The sequence below is a fragment of the Lissotriton vulgaris genome, chromosome 2_1 (assembly GCF_964263255.1).
Source record: "Lissotriton vulgaris chromosome 2_1, aLisVul1.2, whole genome shotgun sequence".
Lineage (NCBI taxonomy): Eukaryota > Metazoa > Chordata > Amphibia > Caudata > Salamandridae > Lissotriton > Lissotriton vulgaris.
The window spans coordinates 336153969-336171552 of NC_141687.1; the positions used below are offsets into that span (position 1 = coordinate 336153969).

At 42.1% G+C, this 17584-nt stretch overlaps 1 protein-coding gene across 1 annotated transcript in view; it reads right to left on the bottom strand.

The window, feature by feature from the left end:
- Positions 1–4852: 4852 nt before the first annotated feature.
- CPD (carboxypeptidase D) overlaps positions 4853–17584 on the bottom strand; it is an 839931-nt gene continuing 827199 nt past the window's right edge. The window contains exons 19-21 of the mRNA XM_086955076.1: positions 11872–12057; positions 8444–8543; positions 4853–7848 (exon numbers count right to left, since the gene is read on the bottom strand). Of these exons, the coding sequence (XP_086811202.1) occupies positions 7622–7848; positions 8444–8543; positions 11872–12057 (513 nt within the window). The 3' untranslated portion in view covers positions 4853–7621. The remainder of the gene's footprint in view (positions 7849–8443; positions 8544–11871; positions 12058–17584) is intronic.

The following is a 17584-nucleotide window of genomic DNA, read 5'->3' on the forward strand; positions in this document are numbered from 1 at the left end:
CTGCACTTTATTTTACAGCTTTTGTTCATTTTTTCCCCTCACACTTTATTTTGTTATACACAAATTTTTTCACTGTATCTCTTTCCTTATTTTTCTTATATTCCCACTGTTCTCTTGGTCCTCTCCGAGAGCCTCTAATTTCGTTCTATTGTGTACGTTACAGATTGTATTATTAGTCGGGCAATTCCCCAGTCCTGTTTCTATTTACACCCATTGTACCCTTATACGCATGCTTGTCCTAGCACCGGGCTTATTTCCACACTCGGAACATGAATACACCGAGCATGACGTTTCTTTGGGTTTTCCCAGCGCCTTGGTAAGCTATTCCTTAAACTTCACTGAACTAATCGCCAGTTTACTGCACTTTATCGCACTCTATTTTTCACACTTTCTAGGTGGCTTTCATATGCCGCAACTAGGTACCATGCCAGTTTAACACTGCATACAGAGTAGCTGTCACGCGTCTTTCCTTTGCACGAGAGGGTTCTTAACGGGCTGTCACGGAGCACGCTGATTGTGTCGCTCTCCACCTCACTTGATTTTTTACTTAACCAGTAGAAGTACCGTTTACACCAGTCACGAGCACTCCCGGGTACCACTAGGCATTTTTCCACGTACATTTCAACGCTTGCTCCAGGTATTCCACGTTTCCCGTTTTTTCACTAAAGACCAGTTATGTCTGAATCTCGGGCCCTGTACCATAGACAACGTTTTCAGTTTATTTTCATTTTAGACTACGGACCCCCTGAAGAAGAGCCAAGTTGGCTCAAAATGCTTCGGGCTAATATGATACTCACGTAAATGTTCAACACATATGCTTTGTGGAACTAATATTTTGGAATACAAAGACCATTGTTTTGGATTGCATTACTTTACAACAATGAAGCTTTAAAATAGGAGGAATACAAAGTGAATAAAACTTTGATTTTCTACCCAGATTACTTTGTTTGGCGAATCTCTGCAAAATCGTTTTTGCATATAGGTGTGCTCAAGAGTTCCACCTTACACCTGTAAGGTTTTCTCTTTAACTTATTTCATTAAGTCATTAGTGCCACACCACCATGCAAATAAGTGAAGAGATGCCAAAGAGGCACTCAGTTATCCCAGTTTGAAAAATATTGCTGCTGAAAGGGTTGCAGACAAAGATTTGGGGCACAAAAATGCAGAACAATTCTCAAATCTAGTACTGACGATATCTAATGCACTATATGGTGATATTCCAGAAACATTTATTTCCTGCATGTCCAAAATGGCTTCCAGGTAATTGTTGTTTCACTGGACCAAAGAGTACTTTGAGAATGATCTAGAATCCCAGACCCAACAGTTAGATGACTAGCAAAATCTTGCCTTTCTTTATGGAAAGAAAACAAAACATCCTTATTTGCTGAATGTCCAAATGGCATTAGATTTATTTAATTATTTATATTTTTTATATATAGGTTCATTCCTACCACAGAGCAAAAATGCAGAGAAACAGATGATGGTTTCAAGCAAATGGGAAATAAAGGCTAGTGCTCTACAGATCAATTGCATTCATCCAATCTCTTTGATGGACTTGGGTGTACTGGATGTGTGTAATCAAAAATCTCGTATTTGTCTTGCTTTCATTTTTCATGCATTTGCTTGCTTTTTCTCGGTTCTCTCTTGAAAGGTCTTGAGGCTGGACAGTATGCTCTGACGTGATGGAGGTGGAACCATAAATCCTATTTGAAGGCTGTAACCCTCAACCAGCTTTTCAAAAACAGTACCTTCCGGAGCCTTCTATCTTGCCACAAAGTTCGATACCCTCACTGTCATGCAGTGTTACCCTGAATATTTTATGACATATCTGACAAAAAGGAAACTAGATAAACTAATTTAACTACTAATCAAAAGGTTCCACTATTAAAATGTGTTACGAGATGCCAAGCACAGAAAAAGATGTTCAGTCCTCACAATTATGTACGATTTCATGTGGAAAAACATTTTTTGAAAAACAATCAAACAAGATAAAGCACATTCAAAAATAAAGGAGATAACCCAACCAAAAAGGAAGTGCAACAGTGTAGGCAGCTGCCCACCCTGATCAAAGCAACTGGCTGGGAATGTTTGGTGACAAAGGTGAGGAAAGAGTAACGAACATTGAGACATGATGCAGTAGCTGTGCCCTTACACTTTTAAAGTGAAATTTTGGGTGAGCTTTTTTCACACATCTGTGGTTGTAAACGTTTCCAAACTGAGGTGAAAGAGGAGGCATAGAACGGAAGGTAACAAATATCAGATGCTCCTATCACACATTCAGTGGTCTGCATAGGCACCATTCCAAAAAGAGGGCGTGTGTGTATTGCGATCTAGAGAATCCCCAATATTGCAATAAAGACAAAACACATTGCGAAATTCTTTTTTTTATATACAGAATATTTGATCTCTGAATACAAAAAAGAATACTGAAATCATATCAAATCACTCACTGGTCAACAGCATATAATTTACAATTCATGACCAAGCTTCCATCAACTGCTTACGTTTTTTCTAAATCCATTTTAATGTTCCACTAAAGGCACAATGCATGAAAACAAACTGCTTCAGCAATATTTTAATAACACCAATGCGTGTATCGTTTTTGGACAATGGACGTAAGAGGTATGCCCCAAAAAAATAACAATCCACGCAAATAATAATTTAGATTTATGTATTTCTACAAGTATTTCAACTGTTTTCACCTGTGTTAAAGGTAACATTTTAAGTAGGAAAGAAATGCAAATTTGAACTGTCGGTTAACGGTCTCGTCAAAAAGTGACGTGACTGGAGACATTTCGAGTCCGGCGACAACGGTTCACACTGGTACCGAGACATCAAATGCAGAATTTTGGTATTCATGCCAAAACACAAGCATAATTGTTTGATGAAATATTAGGTTAAGTGGCAGAAAAGTTATCTACATAGAAGTAAAATTCCAACAGCTATAAAAACCTGTGTGTGTTTGTCATCAAACAGATACAAGTCAAGATAAATGAAGTTTCAGTACAGCTGAGGAGACCTCAGTTTAGATGTTGGACTAAAACGCTATGTAAGATTAGATGGCTCCAAAAACTCTTGCGTTTATTTTTGTAGATTAATAGCTGACAAAATGTTTTCCATACAATACACCATCAGTTAGGTAAAGACCAGCAGATAACATTCACAAAGTCCGATTAACATCAATCAAGGCTCTTTTGAAAATACAAAAATATCAAAAATATCACCCTCAACCCACAAACCCTTCCTGGATGTATAAATCTGTCAACTACGTCAAAAACAGAAGAGATGAAAACCTGTAAACAATCACTGCATGCGCACTATACTAAGATCCAATCGCACAACAATGTTTAAATGGTCTTGCAACATCAGATGAACATCTCCCTTATGACAAAACAATACTCTGTTTCTTCGTACAGCACAGACTTGTCCCAGGACGTGAAATGAGATGGAGAAATAGTATATACTTATTGCAGGAAGAATAGACTAGATATGAGCTCTGACCTACTGGCAGTATACTTTACAACTCGACCGACCTAAATGTTGAGTCTGTAACGTGAAAAAAACCAAGGCTCATTAGCCAGCATAAAACTTTTCACATAGATACATTTTTGGCGTCTTAAAACATTCAAAATGCAAAGAAGCATTAATAAAAAAAGAACAAAATGATCATACAACACCGTAATTTACAACGGGTGCATATAGATTGGAGAACAGACCATATAACCGGGTAACCCAAATTACAATAGTTGTCGAAAGCACTATCATCATTTCAACTATTTGTCATTTGAGGGCATCATGAAAAATGCAAAAATTAATGCTGCGAATAGACAGCCCTCCACCTAATCACAATGAGAGAAACTATGCGAGGACCCTGTAGTCCAAGACACACTGCTTCACCAGTCTAGGGGCCATATGTATCAAGCCAAATTGACTTCGCAAACGCCGAAATTTGCATATTTTCGGCGTTTGTGAATGCAATTTGGACTAATGGTAAGTATCAAGGAAATCTGCTTGCAAAATAAGGAATCGCAAAATTTGCGATTCCTTATTTTGAGATTGCATTTAAGGAATCACAAATTTTGCGATTCCTTAAATACAATTTAAGAAGCCAAAAAAGTTCGCAAATTGGCCTTAAGGAATCGCAAATTACAGTTCAGAATCCCTTGAAAAATGCATATTTTAGCATTTTTTAAAGTGCCATGTGAATCACATACATGCCTTTAGGGCATGTATGTGCGCCACATGTGCATCCATGCATATTTCAGGGGTGCAACAGGGTGTCCTTTGGACACCCCTGCACCCTTGAAAATATTCTCCATTTGCGAATAGCAAATTGCGAATCGCAAATTTCCCATTCATTCCTATGGGCCCCCTGGCCCATAGAAATGAATGGGAAAGTATTCCTTATTTGCGAATTCGCAATTTGCAAATTCGCAATTAAGGAATATCAAGAAATCGCTAAAAGATTTCGATTTTCTTGATACATAGCAATTAGCGATTCTGAAATAGCGGTTTCCTAAAAAACGCTATTACAGAATTGCTAATTGCTACCTTCATACATAAGGCCCTAGGACACAACCACAGAAAGTGCGTGGCGCGAGACCAGGCACTCCCAAAACAGTTTCTCATGGGTCATAACTGGGATTGCAGGGGCATTGTCATTATGCATTACACTCCCTCAAAGCATGAAAATGAACAAAATAAAATCCTAAATATTTGGGCCTCATGGTATATAATTAATATCAGCGTCTGACAATCCGATTGCCACCATTTGTCAATCCAGCTTATCTACCCGATGGATACAATTTGAGAGGGAGAGGCATATTCAGAGGACCCAAAGTAGATAGAATTATTTATATGAGCCACAATCTATTTATTTCCCAAATAACTGTTTGACTTCGCTCTCATATACCACAACTTATAAAAAGTTTAGTTCTCATCCCGTCAGCTTTGAGCACATTAAGGGTCGTTTTCTACTTCAAATACTTCTTCTCCAAAAGCACTTCAGTCTAAATCTAAAGAACTCTTCCAGAGAATTTCCTTAACTGTTCCAAGTAATTAGTGGGTCAACTTAATTCAGAAACGGAGCAATTAGGACTAGTGGTAACAGGTCAGTTTGTGTTCTCTGTCACCCCAACAACCCACTCTGTCACAAAAAAAATTCTAACATTGAAGGACAATAGGCTACAATCTTGACACCCAATTTAAGAAAGTACAAAATGTGAATGGAATTGAACTTTAACAGTTAATCAATTCAACTCAAGACGTATTAAGCGAACACACATCACTAATTTATGGAATTCATACACCAATTCCTATTAAGTTTCTTTCTATTCCTACACATCTCTACCACTAGACATGTACTTGTAGTGTCAGCTCAAATGGCATGGGGTTGGACTGGAGTATGTAAGTTTGTTTAATTACCGAGTTCCAGAACATTTTGCTGCAAGATATTTAAAAACTGTTAGGAATCAAGAAAATAACATTTGGAAATTCGACAGAAATCTAAGTCCAAACGTTTACAAAAAGCAATGTTTTAAAGTCCGGACAGAGTTCATAGTCAAAGCAATATAAATATTACATATGCAAGTATGCAAATTTATTGGCAGGCACATGTGCAAAATAAAATAAGGCAGAGAAAATCAAAGCACTTTCCAATCCGACAGGAGAATAATCTTCTGTAAACTGCGGTGAGTGAGGGGTTCCTTTTTCTCCAGCTAGGCAACATTGGATACATATTCTATCAGGATCCCATATTTTCTGGCTTCACATTGGATCTTGGGTTGGTTTACTTTAGGTCTAGACTTCCTTCTAAACAGCGATTCAAATCTCTTCTTGTGCTCCTTATTCACAACATTAAATAAGGCGTTAGTACAGAAATCGAGTAACTCATGGCTCAATATCTCGCAACATTTATCATATTCCCTCCCAAAACACAATTACATCCATAAATAACAAACCACGAAACTGAATTTTGAAACAAGCTTGATCGAAATGCAAGCAATATTGCTCTGCAAAGTGACTGACCGCTTACCACTAGAGTAGGATGCATTATCCAGACTAGGCTGGCAAATGCTGGATTCCGATCATTTCAACCCAAATGCTTTTCCTGATAGAAACAGAGTTCCATTTTCAACACAAAAGGCCTGATCTGGTGACAACTCACCGATGCTGAATTTTAGTCTGCAGCGATTTTGATTACCTGCATCAAATTGCTGTCTCCATTAGTCAAGTCACTGGACACATTATTGCTCGAGCATCTGTGCGTGTCTACGATGTTCAATTAATTATAACGAACCCTGCAAAAAATGTCTACATGGCTTGGCAAGGACTCAACAGTGCATGCATTTTCAGCAAATGTCTCTGGCGATCTGACATTGTTTTAAACATACTGTAGAGAACCCAGTTTCGCTGTTGATACAGTGAATCGATGTGGTATTACTAAAATTCAAGCCATCTTGCACAGGAGATATCTTTCTAGCATAGGTAACAAATCAGGGGGGAAACAATTCATGACATAGTAAATAAGGGGATATAATCCTGAAGACACAAATCGCCCTTGGATCAGCAAATCCCAGAATCTGTTCAGCAGTATCAGCTTTCTCCACAGTCAAGATGCTATGGATTAAGGTCAAAAGACCTGCATAACTGAGTTGTGAAGATTTAAGTCATGTTAGGTCTTCTAAAGCCCAAGTACTGACAAAACGTTTCATAAAAAGGCTGCCACATAGAAGTCAAAACCTTGCTACTCTCCTGGAGAGTATCAGCGCACAGAGTGACACTGTGAGAGCAAACTAAAATCCCCAGTATGTTCCTTGTCTTATCCTTTGAGGTAGGCATTCCTCCTGTAACAATATCTCTATCACCTAATGTTCAACTTTCACAGCACAGACTACGAGTATGCAAGCTTTGAAGAACAGCTTAAAGCAAGAGGCACACCGAAGTTTTTGGCAAGATTTTCTTCGAAAGCGTTGCAAGACCAGCCACTAGTTAACTCTGTAATACATCCCACCAAGAATGTATTCCAGTTATATCGGAACAGATGTGGTTTTAAATACAGCAACATTACTTGCAAACTACAGATTCAAGAGTGCAAAGCCAGTACCCACTAAAACACAATTCTATATTCTATGCAGTATACCCCAAACAGGCTTTCAGAAACTTCCCAACTAATTTGACATCGCATCACGATACCCAATGGTTTCCTCGTATTAATTTATATAAAAAGATAGATATTGACCAACTAAACATGTAAATATCATTAAAAAGTGTTAGAACACTGTAGCACCTAATCTACTAACACACCAGATTTGTTGAGAAATTTGATCCTTCACAATCAAATGTACAAACGTTATTTATCGGCTCAGTAAAGTTCTGAATGTATAAATGCAATCTCTTTGACCGAAGTACAAGAAAAAGGTGGCAGCTTTGCTGGGGAGACAGGCCTGTGGCTCCAGCGCACAGGTGTAACCATAGCGATTAAAAGCGGCAACCAGGAGGCTTAAGGTGAGAGGTCCAGAGCCTTGGATCCAGCACAGCCTGGTGCATGCCTGGATGCTGCCAGTCCATGCATCCCTCTTGACTTTGTTTCTATTCCGGCGAGTCCTGCTGAGGGAAATTGTCAGTGTTTGCTTGTGTAAAGAGTCTCTTCTTCTGTGTCGGTCTCATCCTGAAACTCGTTGCCAAGGAGAGATTTCTTGGAGCCAGAGGACATCATGCGAATCTCATCCTCATAGTCGTCATGATGTTGCCGCAGTCTGTGAAAGCCATCCTTGTGCCTGCCAGACTTGATGGAGCAGACAAACCAAATAATGCATGCTGTCAATACCAAGGCAGACATGGTGGCCCCTAAAAGCAAGAAAGAAAACAGGGGAGAAGTGAACACCAGAATGAACAAATGGAAAATATTTGAAGTAAGCATGTGCTACACAAGGATTTCGGCTATTAGAAAATGAGCCACTTCACAAGATTGGTACTAAGTCCAGGTCAATATAAAGCATCAGAGTAAAGCAAACCATGTGCAAAAGACAATATGTTAGAACGATGGGAACATTGGAATGGAGGCTAGTTAAAGGATAGGAGCAGAAAATCATCAGTAAAAAAAAAAAATCATTAGACTGATCCTGGCTAGAAGATGATTCATAGGGATTTTTAAAAAAATGGTCCTGTCATTTCACCAAGTTTAGCTGAGTCTCTGCAAACCTACTTCTAAAATGTCAATGTATTTAATTAACTAAAAGCGGAGAACCATGCTAGTCGAGAGCATGCCACTTTAAATTACGCAAAGAGGAGTAGGAAAGCATGAAGAAATGGGGGGCGGGAGAATTGGAGAAAATGGACAAAGAAGAAACTTCGAGAAGGTGGGGAGTGGATTTCAGCTCCCTGTTAGATCCATTCAAATATACGATTTTCAATCCTATTTATTATTAACACGTCATCTTACCTGCCACAGTCACTACCAGCTCCCGAGGAAGACCAAAGATTCTGTTATCCAGGTCAAAGATAATGGCCACAGAGCTGGCAGCATCGTGTCGGACCAGAACCTGGAAAGGACAGAACAGCAGGCTCAGATCACAAAGGGTTAATTTACCATGAAGCAATACAAAGGTGCAGAGGAAAGAAGGGATAGAATTGAAGAAACAGACTTAATGGCATGGCAACAAACTGACATTTTGAAGAAAAAAAGAAAAGATGTATGCAATTAACTGGAAATGTATATAATTATTATGGAAGTTCACGTCAATTCTCGATATAATGTGAACACTGAGACCAGATAAGCAAATCACCCTGCACAGTTACAGCTTTCAATACTCTACAGAACAGAGTCAAGTACAAAAATGTAAGCAAATACAGAAAACGAATGTCTCAAGCTGGCAGGCCCAGGCCCAGGACATTTATTCTGCTGATCAAGTAATGCAAAAAGAACAATTGATGGACAGAATGCTGATCACTGTCAAACATTCACCCCAGTACAGAGATCTGGGCCTAAATCCATCGTTTTTTTGCTCCCCATGCCATTCCAGTTTACACCCAGTCATATGCAAATTAGTCTTGACCCTGTTACCCATGGGACCAGTCTAGCCCAAACTACCAGGCCAGGTCCTCCATGGACCGGAAACGAGCATCCTGGGACCTGTTTCGGGGTATCACCCCTCATCAGCCAGGTTAGCTTGACTCCTGTGGCATGGAGAGCACAGGACCCACATCCGGGAATACCTGTCCCAATAGGGGTGACAAATGCAAAAAGAACAATTGATGGACAGAATGCTGATGAACCCAAAGGCTCTTTCTGCGCTGGTCTCGGTCTTGGTGGATGGTTCCATGTAGTCCGGGATAAGAATGGGGCTGGTGCCACAAGTGGGTGCTTCGGATGGAGGGTCGAAGAGGTGCGACCTGTGTCTGTCCGGATCTGGGAATGGATCCAGGAGGAGCCATGGGTGCCAGGGCCAGAGCAGCGGCACGGAACCCAATGGGGGACTCCTGATGAACCTGCTGGACCGAAGGCACGCCAGCAGGGTCAGGCCACCCAAAAACGGCACACATGGCATCATAAAACTCGGGTGGGGTCACTCCAGGTACCTGAAAGGGAGGGAAACGCAGAGTCGATCCCGGCACCCATTCTGCGGAACGAGGCCTCATTCATCGAGACTTCTCCGTTGTGTCGAATGACCGTCTGGGTGAAGTCGAAGCACGCTTTGATTTCTGTGGTGCTTCTTACCGGATCCCTTTGCGGATTTTGAATAGGAGGGCAAAGACTTGGAGCCTCTGGAGCGGTGCTGGGACCTTAGGCACAACCAGAACAGGGAACAAGACCTCCAAGGAGACCTTCGAAGTGCCTGACGCTGGGACTGCTCCCTCAAAGCTTTAGGCACCATGGCCTGGCAGTCAGAGCACGACTGTGTCATGGTCACACTTCTGGCACCAAAGACACAAAGTGGGGATCTGTGACCGACATGGCGTGGTGACCGACACTGCACGGTTTGAATCCCAAAGCTTTTTCAGTCATAATGAACTCCTACACACCGAAAAAGGTCAACAAAATGTTAAAAAAAAAAAAATTCAAAAATTGACAGTGGGTAGCTCTCTTTAAAGTATCTTCGCTGGCTGGCGCAGAGAGGAAATAACTGACGTCAGTGGTCCCCGGTGGCACCTACATTGACGACATGATAGAGATGCTGCCACCATGACGCAGAGTCGACCAACATCACCGATTGGCACACAGGGGTACTGCTCAAGAAAAATCTTCTGGATCCAGTCTGACGCCTGGGAAGTTCACAGGTAAGGAATCTGCGACTAGATGTCTCATCAGATCAACCCATATTTGCATTGACTTAGTCAGAGTTCCATGCCAATTGTGTATGATCTCAAACTCCCTCAACACAGTGGTTCAAACAATATGCTCTTGTTGCGGTCGACCAAAACCCTAATGGTATGTGATCCCTACATATCAAACATTTATAACAAGTTTCTTGATGTCTAGTGGTGATGTTGCCTCTTGTCCTGAGTGACCTCTGTGAGTATTAGTGCAGGTTTTAGCAATGCCCTAAGGAGAGGAGAGTTCCTTCCTGGCCATTATGCTGGGTTGAAACAGTTATCAGCTAAATGCTTTCTTCTTGTTTTTTTGTGCTATACTGTTATTGTAAGTCACATTTGTTGCATGTTGAAGCAGTCTATTAATTGTCAATTGTATGTGCATTATAAACAACCATTCATGTAATCTTTTCTGAGTGTCTAAGACTGAAGGCTAACTTTGCAGACTTTCAACTCATCCTGTAAGGAAGTGGGCTTCAAAATTTTTTAATGCCACCCCCCCTCCCTCCAAATAAAGAGAAAAAAATAAAATTCGGCTCCCCTCTGCATTATTTTATAATTATTCAAATAAATTGGCCATTTATAAATGGGTCTACACTTATTTAAACAGTGCATTTTTAAAGCGGTAGCGAAAATAACTGCAATCAAATACATGATTGTTAAACATACTATTCTGGTCAGGTAGGCCTTACTAACATGTAAAAGTACCTACAGTGTGATTACTAGAAATGAGGGCCGGGAGGTTTTGGAGAATATTTGGTGTACCTTTCCTTTTGACACAGACTCCAAGCTAGGATATAAATGACAATAGATGTTAGTGATGGCCCATTAAAGAGCAGGCTAAAGCCACTTATTTCCGCTTAAAACTAAGTTGTGGTATCAGCATAATGCTTCCTTTGGCCCGAGCCTGGTGCCCCCTCTGGTATCATTTGAGGTCCCTCCCTGGGGTGGCCCGCCCCCCAGTTTTAAGATTCCTGCTGTAAGGCATTGACGAAAAGGTACAATGGAAAAGGTTCCATGTTGGGAAGCTTCCTTAGAAATCCCTCTCAATATCTGTAACTAGAGGCTCTGGCCAAAGCTACTCTAAACCCAGTATTTTATACTTTGGAGTCACTGCAATTAATATGAATAAAAACTGGTGCAAATAGCTTAATACTATATTTATTATACACACAGCTATGCTCATGTAAAATCGAAGCAGAAGTTCTCAGAGGTTGGAATTAATGTGTCATAGAAACTTGTCACTCACGTCGACAACAGGGAAGAACTATATTAAACAGGGAATGGGAATTCTACACACAACCATAAATGCCGTTAGCCAAACTCTCCTGAACGGTTCAGATTAAATTAACAGGGCTGAAGAAAAATCTGTAGGAACCTTTGAAATTAATAACAGCGGCAGAGCCACCATGGTAGGGAGTTAGTGAAATGGTGAGTGCACTGTATTCATTTCCTACTGGACTCTCATGGTCTATCCTGTTGCAGTAAACGTTAACACTTGGAACTTTATATTACCATCTACTTAGCTCCTTTAGGTTTTTAGAATGGGTTGTCCCTCACCTGGGTGCGTTGTTGCTGATAACCATCTGCCATAGCGTTTATGTTATGGAATCCAGGTGCAAGCAGGACATGGAAGTAGCCCCCCTCGTTGGTATAGACTTTCACTCCTTGGTTCAGCACAATGACGGCTTTTGGAACTGGGTTGCCTCTTGTGTCTTTCACAACGCCATGTACACCCTTGTGCACCTGTAAAAATGAAGGTAAAGAATGAAAACTAAGCACGATACAGTAAGATGTGCAGCTAGAATCACATCAGCCTAGGACTTTAGTATGTGAGGGCATCCCTAAGAAGGAACAAACAGGTTCTTTCAGATGAATGGAGAACATTACTTACCTCTAGCAATGGCTTTGCAACTTGCAGTGCTGTAGATTCACATGTTTTGCGTTGTCCTGCCATCTAGTTTTGGGTGTAGATGAAGCATTTTTTTCTTTGAAATAATGGTTTTGGGCGATTCACACTTCCTCTCAGACAGACTTCACCTCAGATTGTGTTTTGCAATGCTGATGAGAGAAAGAATATGAAGTGTAGCAAAAGAGCACAGTTTATGTAAACTGGTGCATCATAAATCTGCTTGATGAAATATGACAAACATATTATGAGCTTAGATCTGAGCAGGAAGGAGGGCGCATGTGAATCTACAGCAGTACAAGCCGCAAATTGATTTTTACAGGTAAGTAACATTCAGTTTGCAGCACATGCTGCTGTAGATTACATACTTTGCAGAGACTCAAAAGCAGTGCCTTCTTATCTAAACCATTGGCCTGGAAGCAGCAGTAGATCAGTTTTGAGTTCCGTTTGCCCCACCTGTGACTCTTGGCTGAAGTGAGGTAAACTGGAATACTCACACATAATGCTTACATAAATTATGTAAGACTCCGTGTCTGTGGAAAGAAAGTACGTGTTTGCAAGTCAATAGTCTGGTTAACAATGAACGGGTAAGAGACCTTAGAACAGAAAACAAGGGTTTGTTCCAAGGACTACCTGATCTTTGTGAACCTGGATGAAACGTCCCCCCACAGTTAGGGATTGTAATTCACTTTCAATAAAGAAAAGTCACTTTCTATGAAAGGAATTGGAATACCATGAATGCATTGGCTCAACAAGAAGCTCTAGCTGGGGGAGAACAACACGAAGACCCAATGAGGAAACTAGTGCTGTTCTCGGAGCGATTAGTCCTTTAAAGCCTTCCATAAAGGCTTTGACAGTTGGAATTTTGAACAGACTGGTGTTGCCTATTCTGCATGTAAGCAGCTAATCCAACCTCTCGCAAGTGCTCAGTGAATCATTGACCAGCTGCTTGTGTCCATTACCGTTTGGGCTAACCCTGTATGGACACATGTGTAAAAGCACATTTGGAAATACTGCAATAAAAGATACAGTCATTGCCAGTAAACCAGGGGGGGAGATAGCAATGTTGTAGTGAAGGCGCTCATAGATACCACACCGTGGGGCTCGCAGAACGGGACAAGTCTTCAGCAAGAGAAGGATCCCGCACGCACGGAACAACTCCTCTGACAGTGCCAGGGCACGGAGAAGTAGCAAACACCCGACTACCGCACGAGAGGACAGCAGTGACGTATTCAGGACCGGACTGGCAAACTAAACAATCTGTCGCCATTGCGTGAATGAGAAAAAAAAGTGCTCACAGAGTAATTGAAGTAGACTGTATAACCCCGCAAGCAAATGATCCAGTCCTAACGGCCGTCCCAAAAGGAGGCAGGGCAGTAACAATGAGGGACTAAGAAGCCTCATTTTCAATCGGAGGCCAGCGTTTACCATAGATGATGACGCCAGCCAATGAAAATAGGGGCGGGGCTTTCACCCCACTTCTAAAACATACCCTACGCCATAGGTCTTCAAACTGTGGGGCACGCCCCCTTGGGGGGGCGGGCGCTCTCCACCCCACCACTTAACTTTCCTTTTGTTCCTTCCAGGCCTATTAATTAGGCTTCGTGCCTCTCAGCTGGAGACTCGTCTGGGCAGTGTCTGGAGTCTTATCTCTGGCACACCCGAGTTTTTCACAGGTCTTTAAGGACCTGTGCAACCCATGTATATCTTGAAAGCAGAGCACAAAGAGCGAAACAAGAGCTCAAAGCGAGCACAAAAGAGCACTAACTAGAACAAAAAGCTCAAAGAAGGGTACAGATAACAGAACAAGCATTTGCAATGCAATAGGTCTCGCAGCATTCATAATATGTAAACATTGTATATTTGTTTGGTTAAAGTTTAATGTTATGATGGTTATGTAAGGGCCTGGATAGGATTATTATAGTGAACAAGAACAATTATAGCACGTTATTGGCGAGAGAGAGAGAATGTATGCGGTCTCATTGTTGACACCAGGCAGCACATAGTGAGATCACCAGACTGGAAGAGAGTGCACACTTTTTATAAATACGTGTTTGTGTCTGAAAGGAAGTAAGAAATGTGCAGTGGCCTCAGTGCCCAATGGGGTGTCGAACATAGCTCTCTTCTCGTTTACCAACAGGGGTGCACTAAACTCATTCACCATAATCAAGAGTTTGTAGACCTCACTAGACCAAATGATGTATGGATGAAGACCCCGGATCAAAAGGCTTCTGTTGACCAGACATACTGAAACCGCATTACCACTCCAATCACTTACGCAGTGAGAGCCCAACATGGCTGCGAATGTACCAAAATGATAAACATACCTCAAGAGTACAAACAGTGATTGCAGATTTTGCTTGGGGTGTACTCTGATGCCTATTAAAGGCTAGGTCATATACTCACAAAAACTGCATAGGTCTTAAGTTATTTGGATGCTCTAAGCAAGGTGTTTTTTTTGCACCTCAAGCTCCTGTTTGTCACTTTTTATAGCTAAACCCCTGATCAAACGGTTCACCAGTGACCCAACCAGTAGGGGGCAAAATAAACACCCTCATGTGTAGCTTAAGCATAGAAATGGTAATGCAAATTGTTGACCAAGTGCAAAATGTACATGCATTGGGCAAACTGAGGTTTTCAATTAACAGCTGGTGTCTACCCTCCTTCCATTTCAACCTCTACTGCAAGATCAAATTGTTGTTTTCCGTTACTTCAAAGGTACCTAGGGCCATTTAAGAAGGCATTTGTTGGTTAAGAAGTGACAACTAATTTGATTTCACCCGATACCAGTAATCATCCCTCATTAGGCTGCATCAGGGATGCTTTGTTGAATCCCTCTTGTGATGCAGCAGAGGAGTATTCTATCAGGCTATGGTTCAGTATCTCACATCTCCGATGACTCCACTCGCATTAAAATGAAAAACAGTATGCAAGCCACATGCTAGAGGGTATTGATCACCTCGAAAACAGGACGCAATTCCACCCTTAAAACTACTTCTGCATTACATTCCTTCTACCACAGTCATTTAGGAACTTAATACACCAGGGACGCAGGGGGAGCTCAAGCTTACCAGAGCTGAGAAGATTTTGAGTCAATTTCCCAGGTTTGTGTTATTGGAAGTGATACAGCTGTCCATCAGAGGAGAAGGTTGTAAAGGCATACATCTGAAGCCACCCATCCGTGCACGCCGCACTCCATCAAAGCCCGCTCAAACTCCTAATATTACTTTTATGGAAATACATCATGCCAAACCAATTGGAAGGACCCGAGAGAAAACAAACAAACCCGTCAGAGGTCCGTGAACTCTGCTGCTTACGTCTTTTGGCTCTGCAACACCGGCGAAAGTGAAAGCGTGCTCGTCGTCACCTTCATCATGGGGCTGTGGCGCGCGGCAGAGATGTCGCCGTGAGCGTGCACATAAATATGCTTTTTAACATGCAACACCTTTGGTGGGGGCGGGACTTCCGTATTGTGCGCAAAGCCCACTCCTAAGAAGACGTGCGCACGTAAAACGAAACCTATCGTGGGGCGGGACTTCCATTTTGTGAAGCCCGCGGCCACGGAGTGCCTGGAGGAGCAGTGGTGACGCGGGGCTCCCATGCCCGAGGGAGAGCCCCGCGGTCGGAGGCTGCACAAGTCCGGAGTGCCGGTGAGCGGGGAAGGGGGGGGATGCCTGTATGTGTGCGTGTGTGTCTGTGTGTGCGACGGCGGGGGGGTGGGGAGGGACGTCTCTCCGTGCGTGTATGTGCGCTTGTGTATGTGTGCGCGCATGCGTGCAGGGGGAGGTGTGCCTGTGTATGTTTGTGCTTCCCAGGAGACAGCCACGGCGAGCGCGTGGCCTGCGCCGATCGCCTTTGGCGAGATGCGCGCGGCCAGGTGCTGTCTCCTGGGAAGCAGACTCAGTAACAAAAGATCTCGGCGAGACAGCGCTTACGCGCTGTAACGCTACGAGACCTAAAAAGGGCACAAAAAGCAGAAAATACCAAAAAGGAAAAAGAAAGGAGCACAAAATGCACAGCCCGAGTGCGACCCATTTTATGCTGCCTCGATAGGCAGCATAAACTGGTCAGGTTTTTTTTAAATATGCTTGGGGTTAGTCTGAACCGAAAACTGACCTATTGATAGTGAACCATTTAAACTTTCCTGTTACATTTGAATGGCATTTATAACTTCCTAAGCTCTAGTCATAAAAGGCATGATTGTAGGCTTAACAGAATAGGAATCCCTTTAGAGAAAACCGAAAAGAATTTAACTTTCTTTTTATGTAGTGGTTCTTGTTCAGGCTTTTGTTTGACCTTTACTACTGATTCAATATCGCAGGTAAAGGGGCAGGGTTACATGTTTAGCATTTTACCCAGGCTCCACTTATATCACATCTGTATGATGTAAATGTCCCCTAGGCCTTCTTGGAAAACTGTGGCTGGGCTCCTACTGGCACGGCAACACCTGGCCATACTCCACATAACCACAGATTTTTTAATTGTGTCAGAAGGCATGTTTTGTGGCATCCCCAAGGATGTGGCGCAACAGCCAGAGCTGAAGACTGTGGAGCTGGGGCGCCAGGTTGAATTCTTGGTGTCTGCTCAACATCCTGGGATTCTGGGCAAATCACTTAATCTCCTTGCGCTTACAAAAAATGTGTGCTTGTGTAATGTAACAGATGCATCTGTAAGGCGCTCCAATACCTTTGGGTCATGTTTGCACTATATAAAACAGCAACAAATATATTACAACATTTTGTGAGCACTCCCGTTTCCGAGGACTGCTCAAGACTGGAAGTGGAGCACAACCTAAGGATGGCAGAAGCAAGAATCCATCCACACATTGACTGTCTCTGTGGAGAAAAACAAGCACACCCCTCATCTGTGTTTTGGAAGTGTTTTTTACTAATCTATCCTAAATTTTGTTTTATGTGAAAAATTATTTTTGATTTAACTCATGCTCTTTACTCCTAGACTTCACCGGTCACTAAAGTAAATGCTCAATTTGCATGAAAACGACACTTATACCACATATTTATGAAGTATTGCCAACTTGTGGCAATTACGGCAATTCTTTTGATTCCAATCGACGTGTAAAAAGGTTTAGATGGGGGGGGGCTCAGCCGGCAAAAGTTTGAAGACCTCTGCCCTACGCCTTGCAGAGCGAGAAGTGCATGCGCGCTGCAATGCTAGGTCTGCGAGAGCTAAAAATGTTGCACAGGTTGACACACAACGGAAGGCCCTTTGCTGCGCAGTGGCAGGTCACCTTTCAGTTGCCGATTGCTGTTTTTAATTGCTAAACTGATAACAATGAAGTGAAAACTATGCTCGGAGAGTTCAAATATAGAAGAACAACAAAATAGTGACTTGAATACTGTGAAA